General features: G+C 34.5%; 4 protein-coding genes across 18 annotated transcripts in view; all 4 read right to left on the bottom strand.

Moving 5' to 3' along the window:
• Nucleotides 1-478: 478 nt before the first annotated feature.
• On the bottom strand, nt 479-1,475 carry LOC106657356. Of its 2 annotated transcripts, none has more exons than XM_023457478.1 (3): nt 1,205-1,475; nt 904-1,135; nt 479-805 (listed from the first exon to the last, which is right to left on the bottom strand). In XM_023457478.1, the coding sequence occupies exons 1-3, from the start codon at nt 1,295-1,297 to the stop codon at nt 732-734; spliced, it is 399 nt and encodes a 132-aa protein (XP_023313246.1). In that variant the 5' UTR covers nt 1,298-1,475; the 3' UTR covers nt 479-731. The 2 variants fall into 2 exon arrangements, with proteins under 2 accessions (XP_023313246.1, XP_014234301.1); XM_014378815.2 differs by having other exon boundaries at nt 904-1,111; nt 1,205-1,463.
• Nucleotides 1,476-1,682: 207 nt separating this feature from the next.
• LOC106657354 (RPA-interacting protein-like) lies at nt 1,683-2,964 on the bottom strand. The gene is made up of 3 exons (XM_014378811.2): nt 2,727-2,964; nt 2,396-2,639; nt 1,683-2,326 (listed from the first exon to the last, which is right to left on the bottom strand). Exons 1-3 carry the CDS (start codon nt 2,832-2,834, stop codon nt 2,010-2,012), a joined length of 669 nt encoding a protein of 222 aa, XP_014234297.1. The 5' UTR covers nt 2,835-2,964; the 3' UTR covers nt 1,683-2,009.
• A 368-nt stretch (nt 2,965-3,332) lies between these two features.
• LOC106657336 (RPA-interacting protein A-like) lies at nt 3,333-6,612 on the bottom strand. The gene is made up of 3 exons (XM_014378784.2): nt 4,527-6,612; nt 4,168-4,402; nt 3,333-4,030 (listed from the first exon to the last, which is right to left on the bottom strand). The coding sequence occupies exons 1-3, from the start codon at nt 4,617-4,619 to the stop codon at nt 3,696-3,698; spliced, it is 663 nt and encodes a 220-aa protein (XP_014234270.1). The 5' UTR covers nt 4,620-6,612; the 3' UTR covers nt 3,333-3,695.
• A 526-nt stretch (nt 6,613-7,138) lies between these two features.
• The window catches only part of LOC106657374 (protein retinal degeneration B), a 48,422-nt gene continuing 28,139 nt past the window's right edge, over nt 7,139-27,421 (bottom strand). For 4 of the 14 annotated variants that reach the window (XM_014378866.2, XM_023457647.1, XM_014378865.2 and 1 more), the window contains exons 2-18: nt 27,048-27,165; nt 26,621-26,957; nt 26,100-26,239; nt 24,818-24,935; nt 23,933-24,326; nt 23,674-23,846; nt 21,480-21,590; nt 20,126-20,311; nt 19,575-19,737; nt 18,650-19,054; nt 18,284-18,573; nt 18,055-18,204; nt 17,699-17,961; nt 17,372-17,637; nt 16,956-17,286; nt 16,578-16,852; nt 7,139-10,684 (exon numbers count right to left, since the gene is read on the bottom strand). In XM_014378866.2, the coding sequence (XP_014234352.1) occupies nt 10,432-10,684; nt 16,578-16,852; nt 16,956-17,286; nt 17,372-17,637; nt 17,699-17,961; nt 18,055-18,204; nt 18,284-18,573; nt 18,650-19,054; nt 19,575-19,737; nt 20,126-20,311; nt 21,480-21,590; nt 23,674-23,846; nt 23,933-24,326; nt 24,818-24,935; nt 26,100-26,239; nt 26,621-26,957; nt 27,048-27,125 (3,933 nt within the window). In that variant the 5' untranslated portion in view covers nt 27,126-27,165 and the 3' untranslated portion in view covers nt 7,139-10,431. Of the gene's footprint in view, nt 10,685-13,745; nt 13,914-13,979; nt 14,386-15,429; nt 15,552-16,573; nt 16,853-16,955; nt 17,287-17,371; nt 17,638-17,698; nt 17,962-18,054; nt 18,205-18,283; nt 18,574-18,649; nt 19,055-19,574; nt 19,738-20,125; nt 20,312-21,479; nt 21,591-22,375; nt 22,412-23,673; nt 23,847-23,932; nt 24,327-24,817; nt 24,936-26,099; nt 26,240-26,620; nt 26,958-27,047; nt 27,166-27,421 lie in introns of those variants that run through there. The other 10 variants (XR_002763377.1, XR_001339511.2, XR_002763378.1 and 7 more) reach the window with 10 other exon arrangements.

Below are 27,421 nucleotides of genomic sequence, written 5' to 3'. Positions count from 1 at the left end.
GTTGTATATATATACGATATATATATATATATGATATATATACGATACGATATATATATATATATATATATATATATATGAATATTATTTTATAGATATATTGTGTAAAATAATTATGTTTTAATTTCAATTATGATTTGATTTGAGATTATATGCATATTCTGTAAGAACATTAAGTGTGCCTGTGGTAAAAAGATAATGACTTCTAAACAGATTATTGAATAAATATCTTATTAATACTGTTACTTGATAACAATATGCAAAACAAAATGTTTATTACAATATTCATGTGATAATGTAAAAATACTTATTAAAGTTCAATTACATGATAGAGATTAGTTGTAAAAAAACTTTTGTAAACCGCAAAATGTGTCAATATTGATAAGAATAAAATGTTAATGAAAAAATTTTTTATTGATTTGGGATACAATTATTATCAATATTAATTAATTTCTTATAAATTACAATTTTTCGTGAATAGTTAAGTTTAATTTTATTACAGCACTAATAAATTTGATATTTTAACAAATGCAGTATTTTTTATTTGAAATAACAACGTTAGAAATAACAGTTTTTAGAAAAGTATAACAAGTGTTTTGAGTACAACTTGATTTGAGGTTTTCTAAATAACATATTGATAAAATATTTTTATTTTATAACAATAAAAAAAAGAAATGACAGATTTGAAATTTATCCCCCAATGATAACAACTATAGAAGATGCATTCTAACTCAGCTAATATCATTCAGGATGGTCGATGTCTCTTCTTCTTTGAATTTATGATATTCATCAATTATGACTTGCTCTGGAAGAAAGAAATATAAGATACAGTTATGACAATTAGCTTTGTTTAATAATAGCTGTTCAATACAGAAAAATCAATAGAATTTTTTGTAATATTACCGTCTTCTGTTTTCACCACTTCTTCATTTTTAATAATTTTTTTTACGCTCACAGCTACTTCAGGGACATCGTGTTCTTCTGTAACGTCCACCAATTCGTTGTAAAAAATTTCTTTAATCTTATCCTCTACATCGTCGTCAGAATGCACTCCAAATCTGCGCAGATTAAGCAATTCCTCTCTTTGGTTTTGCATTCGTGATTTACAGCGCTGAAAAATTTCGTTCATACTTATCTATTATAATGCGAAGGAATTTTTCATTCAATCTAAACAAATAATTTAAAGTTATCTTTTAATTCCTACCTTTCTCAGATCATCCCGAAGTTTGATGATGTCTTTTTGTTTGTGACAAAATCGATCTTTCACGCTCTTCTTGGCCAAAGATGCAGTAGCCATTATATATGAGTTAAATATTATACACGTACTAATTAATATACGACGTTCGTTGATATTTCAGGAATAATTTTGATTCAAGTCTAAAATGTGATTGTTTACGATACACTAGCAAACATCATTTTCCAGCTTCAACTGAGCACCGTAAGCATGTCTTATTAAGGTGGGGTAAATATAAGGGGAAGCCTTAATATAGATCAATACTCTATAGATATACAGGTACCTTAAGAATGCGCAAGTCCGAACTTCGAAGAGCCGAGAATAACGTAAATTTGAGAATCAATGATTATCATATTGGATCGCAAATTACTTCAGTTTATGATTTTTTTCATGGTCTTTTTCGAAATTGTAAGGATTGATAATAAATTTACATTTTTTTTATCAAAAGTATGTTTATTCCATAAAAAACAGTATATTTATTGTTAATATTAACTTTAGCATTACACATGCATTGAAATAGTTCTTGAGCTTAATTCAATGACAACAAACTTACAATAAATGCCAATTCCGCAAAAAAATATACTTTCTTATTATTTCTAAAACAATTTTAATCAATATGCAGTTTTTCAATGCATCAAATCAATGAAAGATCTAATATACTTGGAATATTTAATGTTAATTAGTTAAGTGCTACACACACAAAGTAAAAAATATCACATTTTTAATTTACTCAACAAACTCTATTCCAAAGAAGTTAACATAATAAAATATTTTATCAAAACAAAGCAAAAGCATCGCATGATAAACATGTCAGACAAAGCGATAAATGTTCACCATCATTGAATACTGAGAATTTTGGAACATCTAAACAAGAAGAAGAGTGAATATTGACTTGTTCCCGTAAATTATGTTTTAAACATTCCAAATTTGTTTGTAGAGGTAACTTCAACCCACAATCACAAACAACAAAGTCTGGTATTTCTCTGAGTAAATGTGTGAAACATATTGGACACTTCACATGGTCTTCAAACATTGATTGTATTTGTTGTTGATCCCACAACATATTTTGATAGTCTTCTAAGATCCACTGCTCTGTTAAAAATGGAAAGAGTAAAAAATACAGAATAATTATCATGGATGCTAAGTTTAATTTTCAAATACCTTCCGCTTCTTCATCAATATCAAAAGTTTCTTCAAATGGTTCATCATGTTTTAATGCCCCACCTTGAGATATGGACTTCAGTTGTATTGATGGATTATCCCACTCCATAGAAGCCACATTCTCAAATTCTTGATGTAATATTTCAGTCAGAGTTTCCTTCACTTCTTCAGAATAATTAGTTAATCCATGTCTTCTTTTGAGAAAGATTTCGTCTCTTCTCTCGTGCATGCGTTGTCGACACCGCTGTTGTTCAAATAAATTGATTTTTATCATTTTCATTTTCTTTTACTCAAATTAAAAAACAATGATACAAAACAATCTAAATGTAACCTGTCTGAGCATTTCACGAATCTTTGGCGAACCATTTTTTATTCTTCTGGCTGCTTGTAGATTTTTGAGGTGTCTCGAATTATCGGGGCTAAGAACTTGGGATGCCATTATGTAATTTGTATAAAAAAAATTGAGCCAAAATTGAATGTTTTTATCATTTAGGCTAGTTTTAATGTTCTACTTATGCCCTCATTATATGATATAACAACAGCCGACAGTCGACTCAACGAAGTTGGCACATTTCGCTCATGCGCGGCGCGCGAAATAAAATTTTTTCCGGTCGAGTTTCAACTATATTAATAGTTAATATAATGAGGAGTTGGAAAAATCATTTGACCATTGTTGTTGTAATTAATTTCTATAGATTCAAGATTAAAAATATGATAAAAAATAATAGTAAGGTAAGTTTTGAAAATAAATGTGAAAACAAGTTTAGATAAAAATAGGATTTACAATTTCAGCAACATATATTATTATGAAAACATAGTTACAATGTACATTTACATATATTTTTGAAATATTTTGAACATGATTTTCACTTTAAACTAAATATCAAATTTTAATTTAATTCTATTATAACAAAAAAAAAAAAAATAAAAACACAGCTGACTGTAATCAAATATATACAATTTTATAATATAATTAAGTTCATCTCATTGATCAAAAGTACATTCTCAGAAATTGTATGTCGTTGGTTAAGTTTTAGTCGCTTAAAATTTTTATTACAGATTAAAAATGTTTTGTCACACGTTTTTCAAGAGTAACTTGATATGTAAAATAATATAAAACTTTAAAACTGAAACTACAAAAGTTATTTGATTTCATTACACAATCTGTGAATGTTAAAAATGTTACAAAATCTGAGATTTTAAATAATAGTATCCTCAAACGGATTTCCGCTTAATATTTGTACTTGATTATTTATTGTAACATTTTCTAATCCTTAAAATTAAATTTAGAATTTTTTCTTTACGTTTCTATAGTACTTATTACAAAAAACTTTGAACATGCTAAGCAAGATATTTGAAGTGATGTATTATTGTTATTCAATACAAGAGAAAATTGAGGAACCTGTAGACAATTATTTGAATGCATATTCACATACAGTTCTAAATAATACTTAAATTTATTGAGGCTTATTTCAGTCCTTATTTTTAAACCACACATATCACAAGATATGAAGTCAGGAATTTCTTCCAGAAACGATTTTTGGCACATGGGACAGAGAACTTCATCTTCTAGCATATCAAACATTTGTTCCTCGCTTTGTAACAGTCTTTCATACTCTTGCAAGATCCATTGCTCTGAAAATATTACAAAGAAAACTGTTGATGTTATTTCTCCAAAATTTATGGAATTAAAATTACTTGTGTCATTACAATTACTTTTAAATTTACAAAATTATCAAATGCAGCAAAAACTTAATAAGAAATATAAAGACCTTGCTCAGCAATTAAATAATTTTCCTCATTTAAAGCTTCTTCGAAATCCAATGGACTGTTTATTATTGTTTTTGTACTAGTGTCAATGTCAGACTTTTCAGTGGTTCCTAAATTACTAAACTCCTGGCGAACTATTTCCGTCAAGGTTTCCTGCACATCATTAGGAGACAACAACTCAAACCTCCTTTTATTGAGCAACTGGTATCTTCGTTCACGGATCTGTTGCTGGCATTTCTATAACAATTTAAAATTTAAATTAAAGTTTTATTGGCTTTAATAAAAAGGAAATTTTTAATCAGATGTATGAAAGATATCATCGAAACTTGATTTTGTTAGTCTTAATAACGTTCCACTTAACCTGTCGTAATATTTCTTGCAATTTTGGTAAATCGAAATTATTCCTTTTAATACTTAATCTAGGACGATCGTTATTAGTTACGAAGTTTGACATTATAATACTTATATATAATACTTTTTATTAAAATTTGAACAAACTCGGAAGAAAAAGTCTCGACTCCGAAGTATTATGATGACGCTCTAATGCGATTATTGTTTTTGCCGAAGGTAAATACATAGGTTTACGCCGACAACATGGTATTCGTGCGAATTGCAACAGTTACACGAACTCTGTTTTGTACATACACAAACAATGCCGTGGCAGGTGACGGTTAGAGACTTCGAGATATATCGAAGTCAGTCGTGGATCGTGATTTAAAATTATAAAAATAGTTCGAGTTTAGAAACAGCCCCGAAGTGAGCGCCAATTCCCTTTGAACTATACTTAAAACGTTCACAAACATGCTTGTTGTTTTTAAGCAAATCAGGAGTGATTTTTTGGAACATAAAAAAAAGAAAAGGAATTGACGATTCGGGTGTAAAAAGTAGGCGAAGAGTGTTTAGTCGAATATCGATTTATGTAGTTGGTGAGTAAAAAATCATTACGACGAAAAATTGAGTTATTCAACTTTATTTTCAAAGAATGATAATTACTCTAGATACACTTACACCGCTCACACATGAAACGTTAAACAAATTATATTGACTTACAATTAAAGTAACTATCTGCATATACAGTTATTTGATTAATGATTGAACGAACAATTCGATCATGCATGATCATACAGATTTCGAATGTGAAAATACAACAATTGAATTATACTCGATCGATTTGAAAAATATACCTCTGATTAAAATATTTTTCTGTCATATGGCTTTAGCTATAAAAATAGCCTTTCACTTAAAAATCGAGAAATTTCTTACAGGTTTGTTGTAAACGTATATTTATAATATACATAATAGACTATATCGTTATTCAAAGGTATAGTTTTACCTATACATACATTTATTCAATATACGGCTTCATTTTATTTAATAACAGTTAAAAGTAAAATTTAATGTCTAAAAATAGTGGACTACACCAGTTATACTTTAAAAGCATGTATATTCCAATTGCGTTTGCAACTCTTCAGTCCCGAGTGATTCTAAATTCAGTTTAAGGATATTATAATCGTTATTATTCAAATTCTTGATCAAACGCTCTCTCTCTAGTGAAAAATTAACAACTAGCCAACAAATTTGCTCGTCTTCCTCAACCCATCTCGGTTTTTCGCACCTTATCAGGATTAAATCGAACAGTGGTTTACTATGCTAAATGGAATAAAAAATCCATTAGAAATCGATGGGCTACCATCAGTGTCTACTCTAGTGTATAGTTTATGATAGTAATTGAGTAAAAGAACAGAATTATACATAAATAAAACTTTTTGATCGATAAATATACACGCGTAAAATATCTATCGAGGGCAACATTAAATGCACTCATTACATTTGAACTCGTTGATATAGCCTATGATTGTAGACAGTTTTCCCATGGGGTTTATCTCCTTAAAAAAATTTTCGTTTTGTTTAAATTACGATACATTGATATATTCGTACACTCATACTCTTATCTTATACATACTCATGTACACGCTCATATTTTATTGCACAACTTTTCATAATACATTGTTTATATAAGTCAAGTTATAATTATATTTTTACAAATTGACTCGTGGCGTATCGTATCCATAAGTCTGGCCAATTATTATCATTTCTTTTCTTGCCGATCTCAATAGTGATATAAGAAAATAATATATTTATATATATAGGTATATATGTATGTTGTGGCCAGTTCTCTGTGAAATGGATTAGATAAACACTTTTTTTCTAAAAATGCTTTATAAAAGAAAAAATGTAACCTTCTATAATTACACTTGAACAAAAAAATCATATAATATTTCTAAAAAAGGTTTTGAAGGTAAAAAATGCAAATCTTCCAGTTTTCGATCACCCTACTGAACCATCAATGACATAAACTTAGAACTTGCTTATATACTACTCAACAAAATTATCGCAACACAAAATTTCATCGAAATTTTGTCAAATTTTAAATGCTTCTATCTTGGTCTGATCATCGTATCGAGACGAATTTTTTTTCGATTTATTGGAAATTTTGTCTTCTGTAAATCCATATATATTATGTATTGGTTCAACTTAATATCGAGTTGCCAGTAGTATTTGAGCGCAACACTAAAAATTACTGAAAAAAAATGTATTGTTTAAACGTATCCATGGACTACAGTAATTAGTTTATCAAAATCTAACGTACACCATCGCAAAGTATTCTTTTCAACGAGTAATTAAAAAATAGAGCTCTCTGCGATTATTTTTGCGCACTGTAGGCCGTTTTGAAGGTACGGTAAGGTGATAAACAAATTATTGTAGTCCATAAAAACGTTTAAACAATTGATTTTTTCAGTAATTTCTAGTGTTGCGCTCAAATACTACTGGTAACTCGATGTTGACTTGAACCCATACATAATATATTTTTAAAGAAGACAAAATTTCCAAGAAATCAAAAAAAAATTCGTCTCGATACAAGGAATATAGACCAAGATAGAAGCATTTAAAAATTGACAAAATTTCGATGACATTTTGCGCTGCGATAATTTTGTTGTGTAGTGTATTTTTATTTTCAAAGACTAAAATTTTTATAAATGAATAAGTGTGTCTTGAAGTGCATAATAAATCTGTTTTCGTTCTTAAAAATTGAATTGAAACGTTGAACTGAAAATTATTAATGTTTGGTTGAATATTAGGTGGCCTATTTTACCGAATTATCTAGTAACCTTTAAAGAAGTTAAAAAAATATTCATTACACTTTATTTTAATTGCTATTTCTTTAAATAATAGCTCACGGAAGTCAGTTATTAACGGGTGGTTGTATACTAACAAGTTCATGTACCCTATACGTACCCTATATGTAATAAAATTTGATGAGAATTTTTGGGACTCCGTATTACCCTTTTTCAGAGGCCCGAAGTATATACGAATTATATGCTTATTACTAATATGCAAAAAATACCTAGCTCAGTTCTGAGTGACGGTAGGAAAAAAATTCTAGAGATATTTTTTACTGATAATTAGCCAATCTGTCCAGAAAAAATGAACTCAAAGAGAGAGCCTCAGCACCTTATGAGCTTGCTACTATATATAAGTCAATATATGTATAAAAAACGTATGGAGCTTCTGTACAATTTCAACTAACATCACGAGAAATCCTAGAGTATTGAAAAACAAAAAACATAAATAAAAGACCAATACAGCACAAAAAGATAGAAGTACCCCTTTTTCGATATTTTTCCTTTACTGGGCTGAGCTAGAAATTGCTTCAATATTAGTTAGTAACAATCATGAATTTCGGCAAAAATATCATTATCAAGCCTTCGAAAGTGATTGATGGAAAATTCGAATAACAGTCGGGGGCATGCATGGCATCAAAAACAACAAATTTTTTATGCTATCAATAAAAGTTTTTTGGACATTCTATTTCACAGAGAATTCGCCTTACATATATATTGCTCAATTGTTGTCGTTATTTGCGCGCCCGCAACTCGTTCCCGATTTTCGTCAAGAGAGACATAGAAAGTTTAATTTTAATTTTATTACGTGATGAACGATATAATTCTCGAGGTGGGGCCAAGTTTTTTTCTTCTTCTTTGCCTTTTTTGACAAAAATATAGATATAGCACCGCTGAAATCACGTACATGCCATATAGCATACATAGAGCAGTGTTATACTCGACACATCTAGATAATTATTTATATTAATAACGGTGGAGACTGTATTAAAGAATAAAAGAGATCAAAAAAACTTAACAAGCGTTTATCTATAATATTGTGGTCACTAGAATGCTTGAGATCAGCACTTGACTTCGTATGGAAACGTTTTAGCTTTACTAACTATTAGACATTTATTCCCTCGATATAAGATAATTTAATGGTATTTAGGTGTGACATCGGGAGATACATCTAGTTACACATGCGCATAGCTTGCAGTCAGCCGAAGCTGATGTTCAACGATCAATTCATTTTTACCAAGACCACATACACGTAAGCTTTTTTGGCACATTGCTTTTTTTATAACATTTGAATTTAATTACATGCTCACACGTGTGCACAAATAACATTTATCATTAAAAATTTCACGATTGATCGTTATAAAATATAATAATAATAATAATAATTATAATAATAATAATAATAATAATAATAATAATAATAATAATAATAATAATTAATTAAAAACTGCCTACGATTGCGTGCACGAGAGTGATATTGTAATAATATCGAAATACTGTTTTTTTCGCCTCCTGAGTATAAAAAGAAACGTTGATTCAAGTTTATGGTATAGTTTACTTGCTGTAGGGGCTTTCACATTATTTTATAATTCGTGAACGCTACAACCAACAACTTACATACTCAACATCTACTACGCCATATGCCTTGTTAGAAATGATGTAATGGTCACTCTACAAGCTACAGCGCACATGCGACGTTTCTCCATTATGAATATTGTACGTGTACTTATGTATTACACATGTATATATTGCCTCGTAACGAGCCTAGGTTTTTATCTTCTCACGAATATTATAAATTCTATTACTTACATTCGTTAAAAAAAGTTTTAAACATTTTCTTGATTCTTTTGATCAAGGTACTACAGCAGCTGCTTATCTCTTTACATGCGCTATAATTTTTTTCTATGCTCATCGCAGCTTTCCCGCTCGCCGTTCTTACTCTGTGCCGCGCACGAGAAAAGATTTTCCGAGGTCTTCAAAAAAGCCTTCAAAAAAGTTTATAAACTAGTTTTCCTCACAGAATCATATTCAAGCTATACTTATGGTAGTAACAGTGAGCGGGAATTTTTTCTTTTTCTTTTCTTTTTTTTTTTAAAAAAACCGACCAAGCTTCCATTGTTTCAAATCAAATCATTTTGTCCGGGTGAGATAGGAGCAAAGTGTTAAATTTATACAACACACGTACGTAAGTCGATCATAAAATCTAATATAGCTATATTTATAAGTATGAACCATGTAATATCTATACATCCGTTGCCGTAGACACGTCGTAAATGCATCATTTAGAATATTTTACTCGAGAGCGCTCGACGACAACAGTGAGTTCCGTCTCGGCGCGCTTGTCTTCTGATAAATATATTAACGTCAATTATGAACAGTAATTTGATTATCACGACAAATTGTTTTAACCCAAACTCCCTTATCGAATATCTTATTACGTGTGTATATATCATCTTTCGATTATACACTGCCGAGCGTAGGAGACAACATACAATGTACGTGTCCACAAAAAACTGCCCATGCCTGAGTGGCTTTCAATTGCATATTTGATCCCGTCAAATGAAAGACTTTTTATAATTACAGATATATTCAACTTGACATTACGTAAAATCAGGTCGAATAATAATTACAGTAATAATAATGAAATTATAAGTTTCGTAAAAATGCGAATTCCTCGTAAAACATTGAATGTTTACTATGAAAATATTTCAATGAATAAGCATTTCAATGTACTCGACCACAGTGGTAAATATTTGTACATGGGCAAGGGTACGCTCAACCACTCCTGTTACGTCTATTAATTATACAGTACTTTTTTTGAATATTTATTAGCACTGGACTGAAATCATTGGGGAAAAATGTTCGATGCCATTTTAAAGAGAGCTTGAGGCAATGATAACGAGTCTGGATATGAAAAGTAAGAATAAAAGCGATAGGAGAATAGTTCGCAATCGTCTCTTACATATACATATAGGAGTTCGAGACCCCATCGTCGCGTATTCATTGAATAATTTTTTAATCGAGATCATAAATACGCTGGAATTATCGCCGTGGCTCGAGTAACGAGCGACAGCGAGCAAACCGTCATAATTTGTCGGGAGCACCGGCGAAGCGTCCGGTGAGACCGGCTAAGGTACCCGACAGATGATGCTGCTGCTGATGAGCCGTCGGCGACATCGGCGGCCCGACGCTAGTGCTCCTCTCCAGTGGCACGGATTGCTGTTGAGCAGCAGCAGCAGCTGCAGCGGCGCCAGCACCAGTTGCTGCGCCTACACCACATTTGTCCTCGAAGCCCACTGCTGCGCCCACAGGTTGTGACGTGGCTCTCTTGGTTGATCTACAACACGAAAAGTGCAATCAATTTTCTTTGTTCTCTTTTTCATGCACCTCGTTTCGCACGCGCTATATCGAGGCAAAACTCAAAATCAAATTTTTTTTAGAAAAGATTAAAATTATAACATATTTATTTTTGCTCAGCTTTAAGTCAGACAATTAAAAAAAATAAATATAACAAATAAATTAACAAAAAAATAGATAAAAACACTAAACAGAAATTTTTCAATGTACATAATGCGTATGCAGCGGATTGCATAGCCAATCGTGCAAAATGTGATGCGCGATTACGAATTAACATTATTATTATTGATCGTATATGTATTATATCGAGGTTTATTCTGCTTCCTTTGAAATAGAGATGAAATCTGATTTTCCGTCTCTATAGAAACGGAGACTAGGGAGAAATGTCTGGCCTGTATAATGAGCTTTGGGACTACCTTGAGAATCTACAAATATATATGTAAAGAGACAGACATTCGCTGTATAGTAAAACATATAAACGTCTCTGTTTCTATAGCGACATTTTCAACTAAGCTTCTAATATACAGTGACTAGATGTATTTATGTATTCTTCGTTAAGATAGCAGAATAACATCCTCGGAATAATTCTTCGTCGCTTTTTTTCACGACTTTTCCAAGCATTGCTCCTATACAACTCTCGCAGGCCTGGGGGCTGCGGATCACGCGGCTCAGTCCTAAGTAACATCGCTCAGTGCCCTGAGAGATGTTTTGCTAAGATAATTAATATAAAATATAATACAATAAACCACTTTTACGAGAAATGTTCGAGCTGCTCTCGTGAAAAAACAGCTGAACACATCGTCGTATGTGCTTTATATTTTCTCGTAAAATACTTCATTTCTTTCAATATAGACTATTTCAAAATATGAAAAAACAATCAATCACCGCTTAACGACAAATAGATTCACATTAAAAAAATTGAACGCCTACAACGTTGATAAGTATTCGTGCAATATTTAAAAGCAGCGGTGCTATAAAACTCTTTTTCAGTTATTTCGCTTTTCAAGGTAGAAAACAAATCTTTGCCAGTCTGTTTAACGAACCCTGCGAACTTTTCTCAAAGGCAGACGAGTCTGTCTTTGGAGAAAAATTAACCCTAACAGTACGGTCTTGCTAGAGTCTGTGAAATAAATTTTGCTACGCATCACTTTCAGTAAGTGCCAAAACTAAAGAAAATTACGTTATGCGAAATCTTTTTTTTCTCGTTTGTTTTGTAATATCTCAAAGCGGACGCTTCGATATATTATTGAAATAACTTTGAGTGTAGAGAGTATTAAAAACTGTATCAGTGTACCGATTGCGTATATGCGTGTATAAAAAAAACACGATGAAGTATTATACCTGAGAAATCGTTCACACAGACTTTGACATCGAGCAGTGTGCAAGGATTTCTATTACACTAATTTGAGCACATCAAAAGTATCAGCAGGTGCGTATATAAATATAATAAGCAATGTCGAATGCTGTAATACAAGTTATGTTGCTTGAAGCACACCAATGTATTAGAATATAAATGTATAATGACAAAAAATTGTTGTGAATAGTGAAAATTAATTTAACAAAAAAAGTGGACAAAGTTTAACCACAATTTAAAAACGAGCATAATCAAACGAAAAAGTTTTCAAAGGCATATCACGGCATTAGCAGTGGCTGAGTATTCAATGGTCCCTATAATTAAATGTCTGTTCGTAATATCACGCGACAATAAATGAAATTTGAACTTAGATTTTAAATTTTAAACGCGCAACATTGACTTCTCCTAGTCCAGTGAGAAGTAGATTTGATACTAAGCCCACGTGTGTGAAAAGGTGTTTGTTTGGTGTTATCGATCTGAATATGAAAATTCTAACTCTTAGTGATTAATTAATTCTATTTGAACTAATCAACAATGTACAGCTACATCACAATAATCTAATTAATTCTTTTGTGTTACTAATTAATCTAGATACACTCCGTAACAAAATTATCGCAACAAAAATTTTGATTAAAATATATTAAATTTTTAATTGCTTTTATTCGCATTAACTGTGACTGTACCGAGACAAGTTTTTTTGTTTTTATGGACACTTTTTCTAGTTTAAATCATATATAAATTAAGAAACGGTTGCACTTAAACGTAACACAAAAAATGCCCAAAAAATTGATCGATTAAACTTCAATCTCTGGACTACAGTAATTTTTCATACAATCTAAAAATCATCGTAAAATACTCTTTTTGACAAATAATTAAAAAAAAATAAAAAGGGATCGAGTCGATTTTAGCTGAAAGAGTCATTTTACGTACTTTAAATGGTACTTTTAAAACGACATACAGGGCGCAAAAAAAGTTAGAGAACTCTTTTTTTTTTAAATTATTCGTCGAAAAGAGTACTTTGCGATGGTGTATATGTAGATGGTATAAAAAATTCTTTTTTTCTGTCATTTTAGGTGTTACATTTAAGAGCGTTTAGCAACTCAAAATTGACTCAAACCTATTCAAAATATATATGGCTTCAAACTAGAAAACATTTCTAAGAAAACTAAAAAAAATCGTCTCAGTACGATAAAAATTAACGGATATAGAAGCAATTGAAAATGGGTAACATTTCAATGAAAACTTTTGTTGCGGAGTGTATATATTTATATTATGTTTCAATGAATTAAGTATTCATTCAATTATTCACTTTAAATAGTATTGTAATAACTCTATTCTTGTATACATAATCCTACGTAATATGTTAGTCTTTAAAATGCATGCCTGATATTTTAGATTCAAGATAAAGTCACCCAAACGTCTCGAAAAGAAAAGATCAATCTCAATGTGTCGTGCAATTACGTGACAACAATGAAGATTGTGATGTCAATGGGTGTCGCAATTTTTGTAATAAAATGCTATATAAATCACGACACAATTCAAAATCATATTGGAAAAAGAAATTTCTTTAGAGTCGTTTTGAAAAATTACAAGACACAAAATATGCACGGATGACTAACACGTGTTATTTGTTACATTCCTATCGTTCTCCATCAAAGCATGTATAAAAATAAAAACATCAACGCACGGATTATATCGAAGTCTCGTGAGTATTTAAAGCGAAGCTTTTCTAGACAGTAGAAGCTCGTGAATATTTTTGTTGTAATAGAGACGTCGGTATTAATCGTGTCCATCAGTGAAAAAATTGTTCGATCATCGTTGTTGATACGTTGACAGATTGACAGAACAGAAAAGACTGAAACATATGATTAGAGCTTGAAGTGCAGCGTTGAAGTGAATTGAATAATTGCGTTTTAATTACCTCGGTCACGTGCGTGACCCCCCGAAAGCTTTTTATGCGTAATACGTGTGGACAAATATATCGTCTCGTGGTCGCAATCGTCATAGTCGTCGCCGTCCAATACGAAAAATTTTCAGCACTTGCCGGAACGTATGCGTATTTACGTGTATTTTTTCAGCGAATAAAGTAGACATGTCAAGGCCCGCACAAATCCAAATAGTCTCGCCGTGATACGACGCTGGTATGTAGAATGTTGATGATGATGGCGAGAGTGAAAGTAGGCCGTACAGTTTTACATTAACAATGAAGTCTATTTGACTTTGTTTCGTCAGTTTATTTTGATTAAATCGTTGTAGTCTCGGTTTTTTTCGGATAAATTTCATTCAATTGAACGCTGGCCGAACGCATGCATCTTCACTCTCGGCACCTGTAATTTATCATGATCACAAGGCTAATGCACACAAATTGGTCTCATTTTCAAATACATTATTTCCATATTCATTTCAATAGTGCCAAGGTACAAAACATTAGCCGAAAATTATTAGTATATTTTGCCCCTAGGGAGTGAAAAACTGAAAAGCCTCAGGGCACGTGGAGGCTTCGCTCCGGCTGATGAATTCCACTTCCTTTTTTAACTACATAGGTGCAAATGAACTTTTTTGTAAATCCCCCAGCTTAAAGTAATATTTTCATTTTACTCCCGCTAAGCGAAATGAAAATGTAACTTTAGGCCAGGGGATTCACAAAAAAATGTATTTGCACCTATGTAGCGAAAAAAGAAAGTCTCAGAGCACGTGATTATCAGCCGAGGCGAAGCCGAGCACAATTACACATGCTCTGAGACTTTCCAGTTTTTCACTCCCTAGGTGCAAAATATACTATTTATTTTATTATATAGACTTTTAACAGATAGTGATAAGAAAATAAATGAACCGTGACGATGATCTTTTTAAATGAACGTAAGCTGCACGTATCAAAATTTAGCTGAATAATATTTTGTAGGCGTTTATAAGTGGAAAAGTGGCGCCATAGCGAGGGTGCGATATAAATATCTAAAGGGCATTCCAAAGCTTTTTTGGGGAGATAGAGACTGTCTCACTTTAACGTTGCGCATGCTTTTACTTCAATCGCGTGAATACCAATCCGATTTTACTTTTTCTTTATAAATTCACGTCAATTAAATGTTCAGAAGGACAGCCAGAATTTTTACTGTTGTTCTTTATTACTTTATATCATTCATCTTTACTCATGTCTCGATGGATTAAAACGTTGATTCATAAAATAATATCTTGTGAGACAGTCAGTCTACCTGTGCTTATATTAAACAAATTAGACCATTTCAAATAACAAGGGATTCGTTTTTTTACAATACAGTAATAAAGAATCATCACAAGGCCATAGCTAAAATATTGACCAATCAAACAAAATTATAAGATTTGTAATGAAGAATAGAGACGAGAGAAATAGTTACCAATATGAGTAAGTTAATTGTACGTAGATAATAGTCGTGTATTAGATGTGACTAAGGTAGACTTTCCTTTTAAGTACACACTGCTGCGCGCCGAGGACGAGCTGACTGGCGCCGTGTCGTTGCTGGAACAGAGCCGAATTCAGGCTCGTATTCTCTATCTCATCGCACACTCACTCACACAATATATTCAAAATTGAGGCAAATGTCCTCTAGTCATTGGTGTATGTTAAATAAACTATGCATGTATTATATAAAAGTGATTATACATCTGTGGACCGCAGTTTCCCCGTTTATCAGTCCTTATGTAACCTTAGCGTCCGTGTCCGACACTTTCATATATTAAATTCTCTTATATTCACTATTTATGTTTTAAATCTAAAAATATAATGTGAATTCTCAACTAATCGACCACAGGACCAGTAATACGTAACAGTGTACGTTTCGGTATAATTTCCTGGTTCCAAGTCGTGGTCATATTTTGGATAGGCCATCGGGGGATCAACATTGAAATTATGCAATGATGCCTAGATATCTATCGAAAAAATCCATCAATTCTTGCCTCATAACAACACGTTCGTTTAAACAGTTAAAAAAGGATAAAAATCATTTAACACGGGAATTAAATGTCCCAAATGAAAAACTTTGGTTGAATTGATTCTTTACAATCAACATCGATTTTTCACTTGGAATTTTCACAAAAATAGACCAGTTGATAAAAATATACACGCCGATTATATGAAAATTGACATCGATAATGTACACAAAGTACATTTCTCAAGACATTACATTTAAATGCACCACATTGAAATTTTTGTATGATTTATATTATATTTAATTCATATGCTCGCCGTAAAATGCGTTTCTAAAAATAAGAAAAAAAAATCAAACAGATGATGCCCGCTAATTATGAGCTATTGCTAATAAAAATAAAAAATGGATTGTTACGAACAGAGAAAGCTTCAAGAAAAAGAAAAATGTAATATAGAGTAATAAAAATGAATTATTATAAATAGAAAAGAGGCGATCGATGAAAATATATATTATATAAAGAGTTAATAATCGAGGAAAATATAACAATAACTAAAAGAAGTTATGGATGAAGAGATGAAAGAGAAAATTGTAAGTGAGTCGAGTGAACTGTTGCTCACCTTCGGCGTCGAAGCGACGCGTTCTGTCCTGGAAGACCAAACTGTCCTCTAGGTAAAACCATGCGTGCATTGCCCTGGGCCGGTCGCGAGCCTCCGTGGGCCTGTAGGGTAGCGAGGTGAGCCGCATAACCCTCGTGCAGCACCGTGGCTAAAGCGTGATTTTTTCGTGGCACTTTTCCGACGATGAAGATCTGCTGGGGCAGCAAATTTACCATCTGGTAGACGCTTATGTCCTTGTTGCTGCCGTACGCGTGATGGATCACTACTCCATGCTCCTGCAGAGGGAACAAGAGTAATTAGCCGATAAATTCATCGAACTCGATTTCCAGACTTTCAGCGACTCGAGTGCAGCGAGCGACCCTACAGAACTTTGCATACCTGAACTAGATTTTTCAGATAAGCAGCTTTATGGGCCAACGGGTCGGTCGTCAGACCGTCGGCGAAGGATACGAGACCGTGCGGGAAGTTGTGCTGCGATAGCCACGAAACGACTTTGTGTTGCTGCATATCCGGTCGGCCGGTTATGTAGATTATAAGATAGCCGAGCTCCTGCCAGTGCCTGACGATGTCGACGGCGCCAGCACGGACTTTGGGATCCCTTCCCGTGACGGATACGCTGGCGGTGAACGAGCCGTCGATACTGAAGACCACGCACTCGGTTTTCGGTGGGATCACCGCCATGAAGAAGTCCACGGATGTGTGGTCCCCTCTGCGCATACGTGTTGCATACGCATAATTGCGCGAAAATGTTCTTTACCTCGAATTGGTTAAAAATGCTAAAGAAGGATTTTTACCTCACGATCATTTTCACGGGATAGAGTCCATAGCCTAGAGTTTTGTCCTCGGGAATCTGGTAATTGATTCTGCCGGTTTTATCCGTGACTTCGGTAGAGAAGAGCACCCACTCGCCCGCCCGTACGTCCTTCATTATGTGAATGTCAACTTTTTCGCCGGTCAAAGCGATTACCCCTATGGGACCGTAGACGAATCTCGCCACCAGTACCTGGGGCGTGCCGTCTCGAACGATGACGTCGTTCGCTCGGTGATTAGCCGAGACATTCTGAAAAAAGTAGCGCGAATCACGGTGACGATCGAGGTAGATAATTGATCGAGCGCGCTACCTTTAGCTTGACCGAGGTGCGCTTCTTGTTCCACTTCTCTCTCGGCTGGCCTGGACGGAAGTTGGTGAGCTCCTTGTCGTCGTTGCCGAGGAGCTGCAGGTCGAACCTGCCCAGCTGGCGCACGATGAAGGCGATCACGTCCGACGACTCCCAGTAGCTCGCGTGAAACAGATGGGGTAGCGCATTGGTCGGGAAGTTGGCCAGGCCCTCCGGACAGTACAAGGCGTAGTCTATTCTCTTGGTGCCCCACCATTTCTGAGTGACTGCAAGGGTAATACAAAGTGGCCGTGAATGAAAAACAGTCAGAGGATGAGTTTGTCTAAAGCAACTACTGAAGCAAGAATAGCGATATATACGAGAAGATACAGCTTGAAGAGGTACGGTATCTATACCAGACATGGTACTATGAATTGATATATCCGACAGTCTTCGTATGTGGGACATGGTCACATTAGGCACGTTTAGTCCGTCGGCAAAAATTTGAGGATTCGTTTGAATGGTCTCCACTGCAACAGAGAGAAAAAAGAGAGCATGCTATTAAGCACATGATATTAATAAAAAATAAAAAGTTTAAGATGGACTCACGTAAATGATAGGGATGACCGTTGCCGAGAGGATACTTTTGATAGCGAGCGACGTTGACGGGTGGCAGGAGGGAGAAACGAGCCGAGATCAGGGGCTCTAGACGCGCGGCCACGGGATCCGACGGGTGAAACAAATTGTACACTTGATTGACGCACGGCCTGTTGATGTTGCTGCTTTTCTCCCCGCTGTTCGACGATATTCTTCTGTAGGCTAAAACGAGAGATAGGGGACTGCCGAACATGAATAGTTCGTTTACTTCGAAATCGAGTTTGCACTGATGCGAGTGGTCGCTGAAAAAAAAAGGGCACGATCGCCGATTAGTCGCAGCTCGAGAGACGGCACTGCTGCTGCTGCTGCTACACTCACCTCGTAGACGAGGACCTTCTTCTTGGCGAGGGAGCCGACAGGTGTCTGCCGTCGTCGACCGTCGTCGCGGACTCGTGATTGTCGTGCTGCGTCGGCTCGAGTATGCTGTTCTCGCTGTCGTGGCGCGACTGGTACTGCGACGTTCTGCATAAAGCGTCGTAGGCCAATATGGAGCCGACCGAGTCACCGATGAAGCAGACCTGGCCGTTGAAGCCGCGGCCCTCCTCGCTGCGGCAGAATTCCAGGTAGACCTGGTTGGCCGCCGTGACGACTTTGGAAACCGAGTCATGGTACTCGGGCGTCGAGGTGGCCAGCAGCGGTATCGCGCCGATCGGTATCGTGTCGTGCGTGATCTGCGGCGTGTCCATGCACGACGGCGACACGTCGAAGCTGTACGGGCTGAGGCTGAAAAAATCCACCGACAGCCAATTATTCGATTGACCTTTCTCCTGCGGTAAATGGCCTGACCACCCGTCGAGCTTTACTACTTGTGCGCGGCGCGGCCTACGTTTTCCGGACAATCGAGACGCTCGGCCGCCAGCAATAACGTACGCTCTTATTTTAGGCTGACGCTACTTTTATCGGGAAACAGCAGCCGGTGCTTTGTTCATTTTCAAATCGGAATGAATGAATAGACGCAGCTATGCATTTTTACACCAATACCCTGCTACAACCGACGATAGTTTCTTTTACAATTCAACATCGTTCACCGATGAATGGCTTTTTTTTCAATAGGCTTTTTAGAATTTTTGAAATAAATATGTAAAGTTCGTGGAATTTATATCGTGGCAGCTGATTAAAAGAGTTGGTTGCTGGATTCTTTTTCGCACACGCCTCTGAGAGCTTTTTCCATATTTAAAATGGGGGTTTTCCAACTTGATCGATTAATTTCATAAAAATTAACACATTATCGTGATTTAATTACCTAGATAATATTCCGAGACCTTCGGTACAGATCGATGGGCAGGAGACGAACTTTATGCTTATGTGACCAACCATCGTTGGGTAGTGTTGTCTTATTACCGACTCAAAAGCTCCTTTGAAAGTCGTTATGTCGGATTTTTTCGCAGTCAAGTCTACATTGGCATCTGAAAATAACAGGAATAATAAAGTTTGAATAATTTGCTCAAACGTCAATATTACTTCGGAATACGGATATCCTTCATTTTTTGTTTGAGACCCTTTATTAGTGAATGGGTACACCATTTTTTCATAAATGAAGAAAATCAAACACTGCTGGAGGTTCGATGATGAAACAATGCAAACACTGCTACGCGATAACAACAATCGCTACAAAATCAACCGAGTCATCAACTTAAAATGAACATGCTACATAATATTGCAGCGTCGAGTATCGTTTGCGTTTATGTATAAGAGAGTTGAAAATCCATCATGCTACGCAATGCATCGATTGCCACTCGAGTAACATCAATACGAAATATATACGCATATAAATACGTATACGTTAGAGCATACCTAAAACACTGCCTGCGTGCATGACAATGAGAAGTACTGTGGTGTTGCAAGGCTGATGGGTGGGCGAATGCTGGGGCGATGCTGGGCAAGAGACGTCGATGCTTGCCGAAGCCCGGATCCCCAGCCGTTTTCCGCTACGCTCACTTGCTACACGTTGAAGGTAGGCGTGCGAGAATATCGTGTCATCTGTAAAATTCATTTTCATTTTACTTTCAAACGTATCAGTGGTGGCGCCGACGCAGTTTGAACTATTATTTCGTCCCCTCGTCTCTTTCAATTGAGCAACATTTTTTAATAGTTCAATATGCTTCATTGCGTCATATAGTGGTGCCAATAATAAAAAAATAATCACAATAACGAAGTAAGTATACAATCATGCTCGTTGTAATTGCAATTAAGTGATTAGCATTGAGAGGAAAATTAAGGTAACACTGCAATTATATCGCTTGAAAATCACTGGCTTTTATTTGTGAGTTCATTAATTAATCATCCTTGATAATCAAATGTTCATTACATATCATTCGATACCTTACCAAAATTACAATGATTAATGGTAGTGAAAATGCAAAATTAAACACGAATAAAATGTTTGTATGTTACGTCTACAATAATCAATAATCTATTAATTTTAGGGGATTGGAACATGAAAGTGTGTGCTTATTACAGACGGATCGGTGCTCCAACTTTTCCAATTTATGTGTACGTGCTTTTTAAAAGGCACCAGAATGACTTTTTTCATCTGAAATATACTTTACATCGTTGAAAGTCATCAAAATTCACACGTCTATGATAATGTTAGTCACATGAAAAAACTACATTTCAACATAAATTTAGTGAAATTCAAGATACCGAGAAAACGAATAAAAAGACTTGGTTCATTATAATGCAAAAGATTTATTGGTCAATAGATGAAACTTATCGTCTTTATATGCACAGGTAATCTCCACGCAACCATATTAAAGACATTATGATGTAAATATTTTCGAAAGAAACATTCGCCTGTTACTTTTGCATTTGTTGTGTGCATAAATATCTTCCTACATATTTTCGCTTTGACTATTCTGTAACAAAGTTCGCGTTTTATTTGTTTTAAAAAAATCATGGAGATAAAATAAATTTTTCAAATATAATATTCATTATCAAATTTTCTTTTTAAACTCCAAGGAAGCATTTTCGAAATCTATTATACGTTTTTTTTTTCATATCTACGCCTACAGAAAAGTAGCATGTAAATATAAATGTTCTATTACGTAATGTTGTCAGTAATAAAGATGAGAATTTAATGTTAAGGCCGATGAGAACGTTGCATGTCGATGAATGAACGAGTACACAGAATTGAATAAAAAGAACTTACCCTGCTTTTCCGTATCCAGAGCAGTCGGTGAGGTCAAATCCTCCTCTTCTGCTAGAAGATCCAAAGAACTCCATTTAGCTAATGACGAGTTATCCTCGAGTTCAAAATTTTCTGTGGTGATAAGAAATTTCAGCCTTGCTTTTATCGTTTGTAATTTAGCGCACACGTCGTGATATACATTTTCACTTTATATAATTAGTGCATATATCGAAAAAGTATATAAAAAGAGAGATATATGCTATATATTGCAGCACAGCCAGAGAGAATCAAGCCAATTGCCAAAGTCGTGTTAAAGTTAAATTAAACTTCGATAGTTCAGCTAGATCAAAATTTAGTAAATAATAATTGTGAAAGTGTGTGTGTGTGTGTGTCATGTGTGTGTGTTTGAGTCAAGTCACGACTGCGTGGAGTGTGTTTCGTTCAAGTATCTTGCGAAATTTGTCAAAACACAAATGTGTATATTCGTATTATTTTTGGATGCGTCTCCGCGACATAATGGTTGGTTCAGTCCCAAATTCATAAATAATATAACTAAAACGCTATAGAATAAAGAGCAAAAGGTATGCATAAATTGATTTGAATTTTGAATTCTCGTACAGCAAGGTAGAATACATCTCACTTAGTCAGCATTTTCATGAAGAGTGCATGTCATAGAGTAGTTAGTCATGTCTGTTGTGTAAAATTTTACCTCCAATTATCTCGCGTATAGAAAAAGTATACAGTTGTATAAAAGCAAGTACAGAAATTTCATTAACACTGCATAAAATCCATTAACTTTTAAATTAAAAAAGAGTAAATGAAAGATTCGTATGGGTATGAGAGGTGAGCAGGGTAAAACAGAGCTACGATGGATTGGCGTAAGCGAAGTAAATACCACCAACTACTACTGTTCGTACCTCGTTTAATAGTAGGTATTAGGAACCCAGATATAGCTGTTGTAAAAATTGTAGCTCGTGCAAAGACAAACAAAAGACAGTTGCACATAAAAACGAATTAATGATTTCATGCCAAGAAAGTGATCGTATGTATATTCTTTTGCTTTATGAGTGTGAATTGTTGTGTCATAAGGGTTTATAGGCAAATTTAAATCAAAAATTTTTTTTCAATTTTTAGAAAAGATTTATCTTCTCTTTCCCGTTGCATTTTTTATAACTCTAAAACGTTAATTTTTCAGACAACACAAAAGAAGATGCCATGCAAAGTATACGTAAAAGGTTCACGTTAAGGGACGTGTTTCAGTGAAAAATCAACTTTTCATTAATTCAAAAAAATGCAATGGAGACGAGATGAAAAATTCATTCCAAAAATTTAATAAAAATTTTTTGATTTAAAGGTGCCTATCATTATTATTACCATGAAAATAATAGAACCTCATTGCAAAAGGAGCTGGTTATTTTCAGTGATCTATGCTGATTGAATAACGATTATGATATTAATTTGATCAATACTATTGCTTATCAGATTTTTATTTGCAAGTATTAAACGTTATTTATGAAAAAAATTATACGTGTAGAAGATATTCGAAATACTATATGAGATAGTCGACAGATAATATTTATAAATAGTTATTTATGCAACAAGTGCCCAAAAGCCGTTTTTGGGCACGAGTGTCGGCCATGTCGGCACGAGTGGGGTTTTTTCCGCACACTGTGCGCAAAAAGCTGGGCACGTGTTGCATATATAATTTTACTCATGCAAAGATGTAAATAAAGCAAACATTCAAATGAAATATCATTTCATAGTTACACCATAACTCGTGTATAATATACTAACATGAAAAAGACTTAATCGGCCAAGTAAATATTGATACGATTTTTTATACGAACAAAAAACTAACTCCTTATTTATATATTTCTTTCGAAATTGAATTATATAAATAATCCATTTAATTTACATATTTTTAATAAATATTGATATACTCATTGCGTATCGAAAATTTTTAAACAAGAACATTTAAAGAACAAAAAATATGTTTTCTCGAGTTTGTTTCTACATTTTAATGGTGTCAGTTAATCTGCCATGCTTTATGTTTATAACAGAACATTTAATTTTTATGCAATCGAAAAGATTAGTAAATATGTGATGTGCAAACTATCACCCGAGACACATGCATCAAAGTTTTAATGCTACTCGAAAATTGGTGAAACGATCGTGTGCTTGTATAGTAATCACTAGAATTAGAGGTTCAAAGTACCTTGACAATCGAAAAATTCATCTTCGCTTCCGGATTCAGATTCTCTTACGATACTTTCCATTCGCCAATTGGCTATTTGATTGGATAAACTTTTTGTCGACTTTGGAGAGTGCAACGACGAACTGCTCTTCTTCCATACCCTGTCTTTATCCGTTTTAGCAGATTTTTCTCTCCTGCAACGTTAATTGTTTTCGGGAAATTTTACATCGTAACTCATGAGATTCGATGTCGAATTAATGTAATAACACAGAAAAGTTACCTTGGAGGTACGATGTCGGTAGGCGAGTCTTCGGGAGTGTTATCGGCTTCAGAGCTGACGGCTGTGTTGATAACGGGAATTTCGGACGGTTTTCTCAAGGAAGCTGGACTCTGGGGATCCTCGGTTTTCTCGATGCTACCGAGCGTCGCGGCTAACGTTTTAGCCACTTTATCCGAGTCCTGGGGCGTGATTGTCGCGTTGGCACTGCCTGACGCTTCGTGATCTTCGCTGTCCACCTGCTCGCCGTCGCCGCCCTCGGTGAGGCCCATTTTTTCTTGAAGCGCCAGTTGTGTCTGCCGTTCGATTTCTCGGATATCTTCCATCGTCAAGCCATTCCACTCGTCTTGCCATGCCCATGCCTGACGATGCGCGCGGACCATCGTTTTCCTTAAGGCTAAGTGCATAATTTTATCATTATCTAGCGTCAGCAAGCGTTTTTTTCTTTGATTTTTAGAAATATTTTGAAGTAAATTTAACAATTATTTAACTACAGATTCCAATATCTACGGGTAGGGCTCAGAATTTTTAAAATAATTGTACGCTGAGCGTCTTCGGATTTCGATACCCTTTGGTATGTTATAGTAAAAAAGCCCTGTAACCGAGATCCTAGATCCCAAGGTCGCTCGTTCCCTTCACACTCCGTATAGACGTCTTTAAAAATAATCTGAAAAAATTCATGAAGGCACATTTCAACAATGCAAACACCTTGAATTTTTTCAGATTTTTCAAATGCTTCAGGGCTTCAGAAAAAATCATTGAACATTATTAAACTTTACAGAATGAAAATTCGAAGGATTCACTTCGACGTCCCCTTAAATATTTATTTTGAAATTTCGTTTGTATCGACTTTTTTCATATATGATATTTTGATAATCCGAGACTTACCTATGTCTTGAATGAATTTTTCCAATTTGGTTTGCATGCCCCAATACCGAAACTCGACTCTGCACAATTTGTATGCGCACATCAGCGATTTTCCAGAGGGGGTAGGTTGCTTCTTTCCCTGAAGAGTTAAAAAAGTAGCTTTTAAAATCTTGAATAGTTTATGTTACTTTCATTTTGACCAATGCAGATATATCATTACATAAATCACGGTCATTCGAATCACATCAAAATTAAAAAGTTTAATTCTGTATTAATATTCGTTATGAATTGAAAGATTGACGTTAAACGCATGATAAACATACACGTTTGATGAAATTGTATCAATTTAAATTCTTAAACGTTCAATTCAAAAATAATTTTGTAAAAGTGTCAATTGAGTGCATAGTCGTATTTGCAATTCTTTTTTTTTGAAATTTCTATAGAGCATCTTAAGAAAATATTTAGTAGAAGTTTCAGAAAGCTGCATTCTAAAACTCATTCGATCTTGGGCCACACCCCCATAGCAACTGAATTTCTTGATAAACTCCATTTAGTATAAGCATGTTTGAAAAAAATTTTTTTATTGAAAAAAAGAGTAGAGAACAGATATTCATCGAAATTTACCTTCGAAGTTATAACATTTTTTTAACAGAATGGGGTTAACATTAATTTGGTGTTATGGGGTTTTATTCACATTAATTTGGTGTTTCGATTGATTATAGATATTGAATGGTATATGTGAAATTTCAAAATGTTGACATAAATATTGGCACATGATAGTTATGCTTTTTATTAATTTTCGTTATGATATTTATTACATGCCTGGGGAGCGAAAAACTAGAGAGTATCAGACCATGTGATAAGGTTGTGTGTTTCATAAGTGTGTAGAAATAGAACTGTGGCAAAATTATGGATTTAGCTCGTTTCCCATAGTTTTTCCATAATTTTTTTGAAACGTGATTTTTAATTTATGGAAAAACTATGGGAAACGAGCTGAATCCATAATTTTGCCATACTTTTTTTCCTATACTTTTATCACAGTTTTATTTCCAAGCGTGATGCAGACTATTTTTCATGACTCCATAGTAGAAATGAACTTATCCGTTTTGGCCTCGAAGCCAATGTTTCGGCGTGTAGTGAATTGGGCAATAATTAATTAAAATAATTAATAAGTTTCAAAAATTGTTTTTGATATTCTACTAATATATTTCTGAATAAAATCAAAACTATTCTATTTTATTCTATAAATTATTCATGCTCCATAGATATAGTTTTTGCTTAAAAAGTATATGGTACAACTTACTTTGACGTCGTTCCAATACTCTTCCAACCATGACTCTGTCAGTGGACCTCGACCCGTTTTTTCGGAAACATATAATGTTGGATCCTCCTCCTGTACGTAATCGCCTCCGAACAGCTGATCCTTTACGATATCGATTACATCTAAAGAAAAAGTTGATATAGAAAAACCTGAATTAATTTCATTTCAATCAAATATCTTTTTTTTATTAATGGATAAAGATTTTAATAAAATTTTATCAAAGCAGCTTGGAATGGCTAGAAATAATTGAAATATTTTTTCCCAACAGAACAAAAAGATACAGCATACTTAAAAAAAAGTAAGAGATTTGGTTTTTTGTAGAATATATAAATTGCTTTTGAAAACCTTGAAAAAATATGAATCAAGCGATCGATACGAAAAAGAGGCTCATAATCACGCACATGAGCAAACTACACCGATCTGTAAAAGTATGTAACGCAAGTTGAAAAATTAGGTCGTTGATGAGCGCGAGTAGGCGAGTATTGTGTATATATATTACGTACCAACGATGCGATTTCGCAAGTCACTGCCACCAAGCTGAAAAACGTTGTCCTGATGGCCATTATCGGGGAAGTAATACGTCTCGATTTCTACGGAAAATTTCTCGACGAAAGGGCAGGTATATCGAGTCTTGGTGTACGGGTAGGCATTCCAGGCCTCCTCTTTGGCGATGAGGGCCGACTTGGGCAGCAGACTCTTGAACCAACCAGGCAAGTGGCTGCCCACGTGGTAGATCTTGTGTGTGTACTGTCCATTGCCGCCGGGCCCGTTCGTGTAGGGCTCGTTGACAATTATCTCCACGCCGCTACCGGCACCCTTGCTTTCCTCTCTCGATTTTTTCTGTAAAAGTGTACCACCGTTGTCGATATAGCCGTCGATTGTCTGCCCGACTTAGTGCATGAATAAAAAATAATAATCCGTGATACTTACAGCTATCATATACAGCTGGGCGATTCTATATTCTTCCACTGTCAGCGGAAGAGGTATGCGATACTCCTTTATCAACATCTTGATACTTTATTTTTTTGGTCTATATATCAGCGCATATCTGAAACATGACGCAAAAAAATTAAGTTAGTATTCTTTTAAAAAGTACAAATATTTAATGATCCTATTTTTTTTCAGTCAATTGTGATAGTTTGTTATCAAGCAAGGGAATTTATGTGAAACTTGAACAAATAGTTGTCTTTTAATTTTAGATAGAATCGATCAACGATCGCGAAAACTTAAAATGACAATATTTCTTCATGAAAGTTAACTCATTATAAGTCCCAAGAGGACATTTTTTCGACACTATATTCGGC

The sequence above is a fragment of the Trichogramma pretiosum genome, unplaced genomic scaffold (genome assembly GCF_000599845.2).
Source record: "Trichogramma pretiosum strain Unisexual culture from Peru unplaced genomic scaffold, Tpre_2.0 scaffold81, whole genome shotgun sequence".
NCBI lineage: Eukaryota > Metazoa > Arthropoda > Insecta > Hymenoptera > Trichogrammatidae > Trichogramma > Trichogramma pretiosum.
This window is presented reverse-complemented; position numbering and strand designations above follow the sequence as displayed.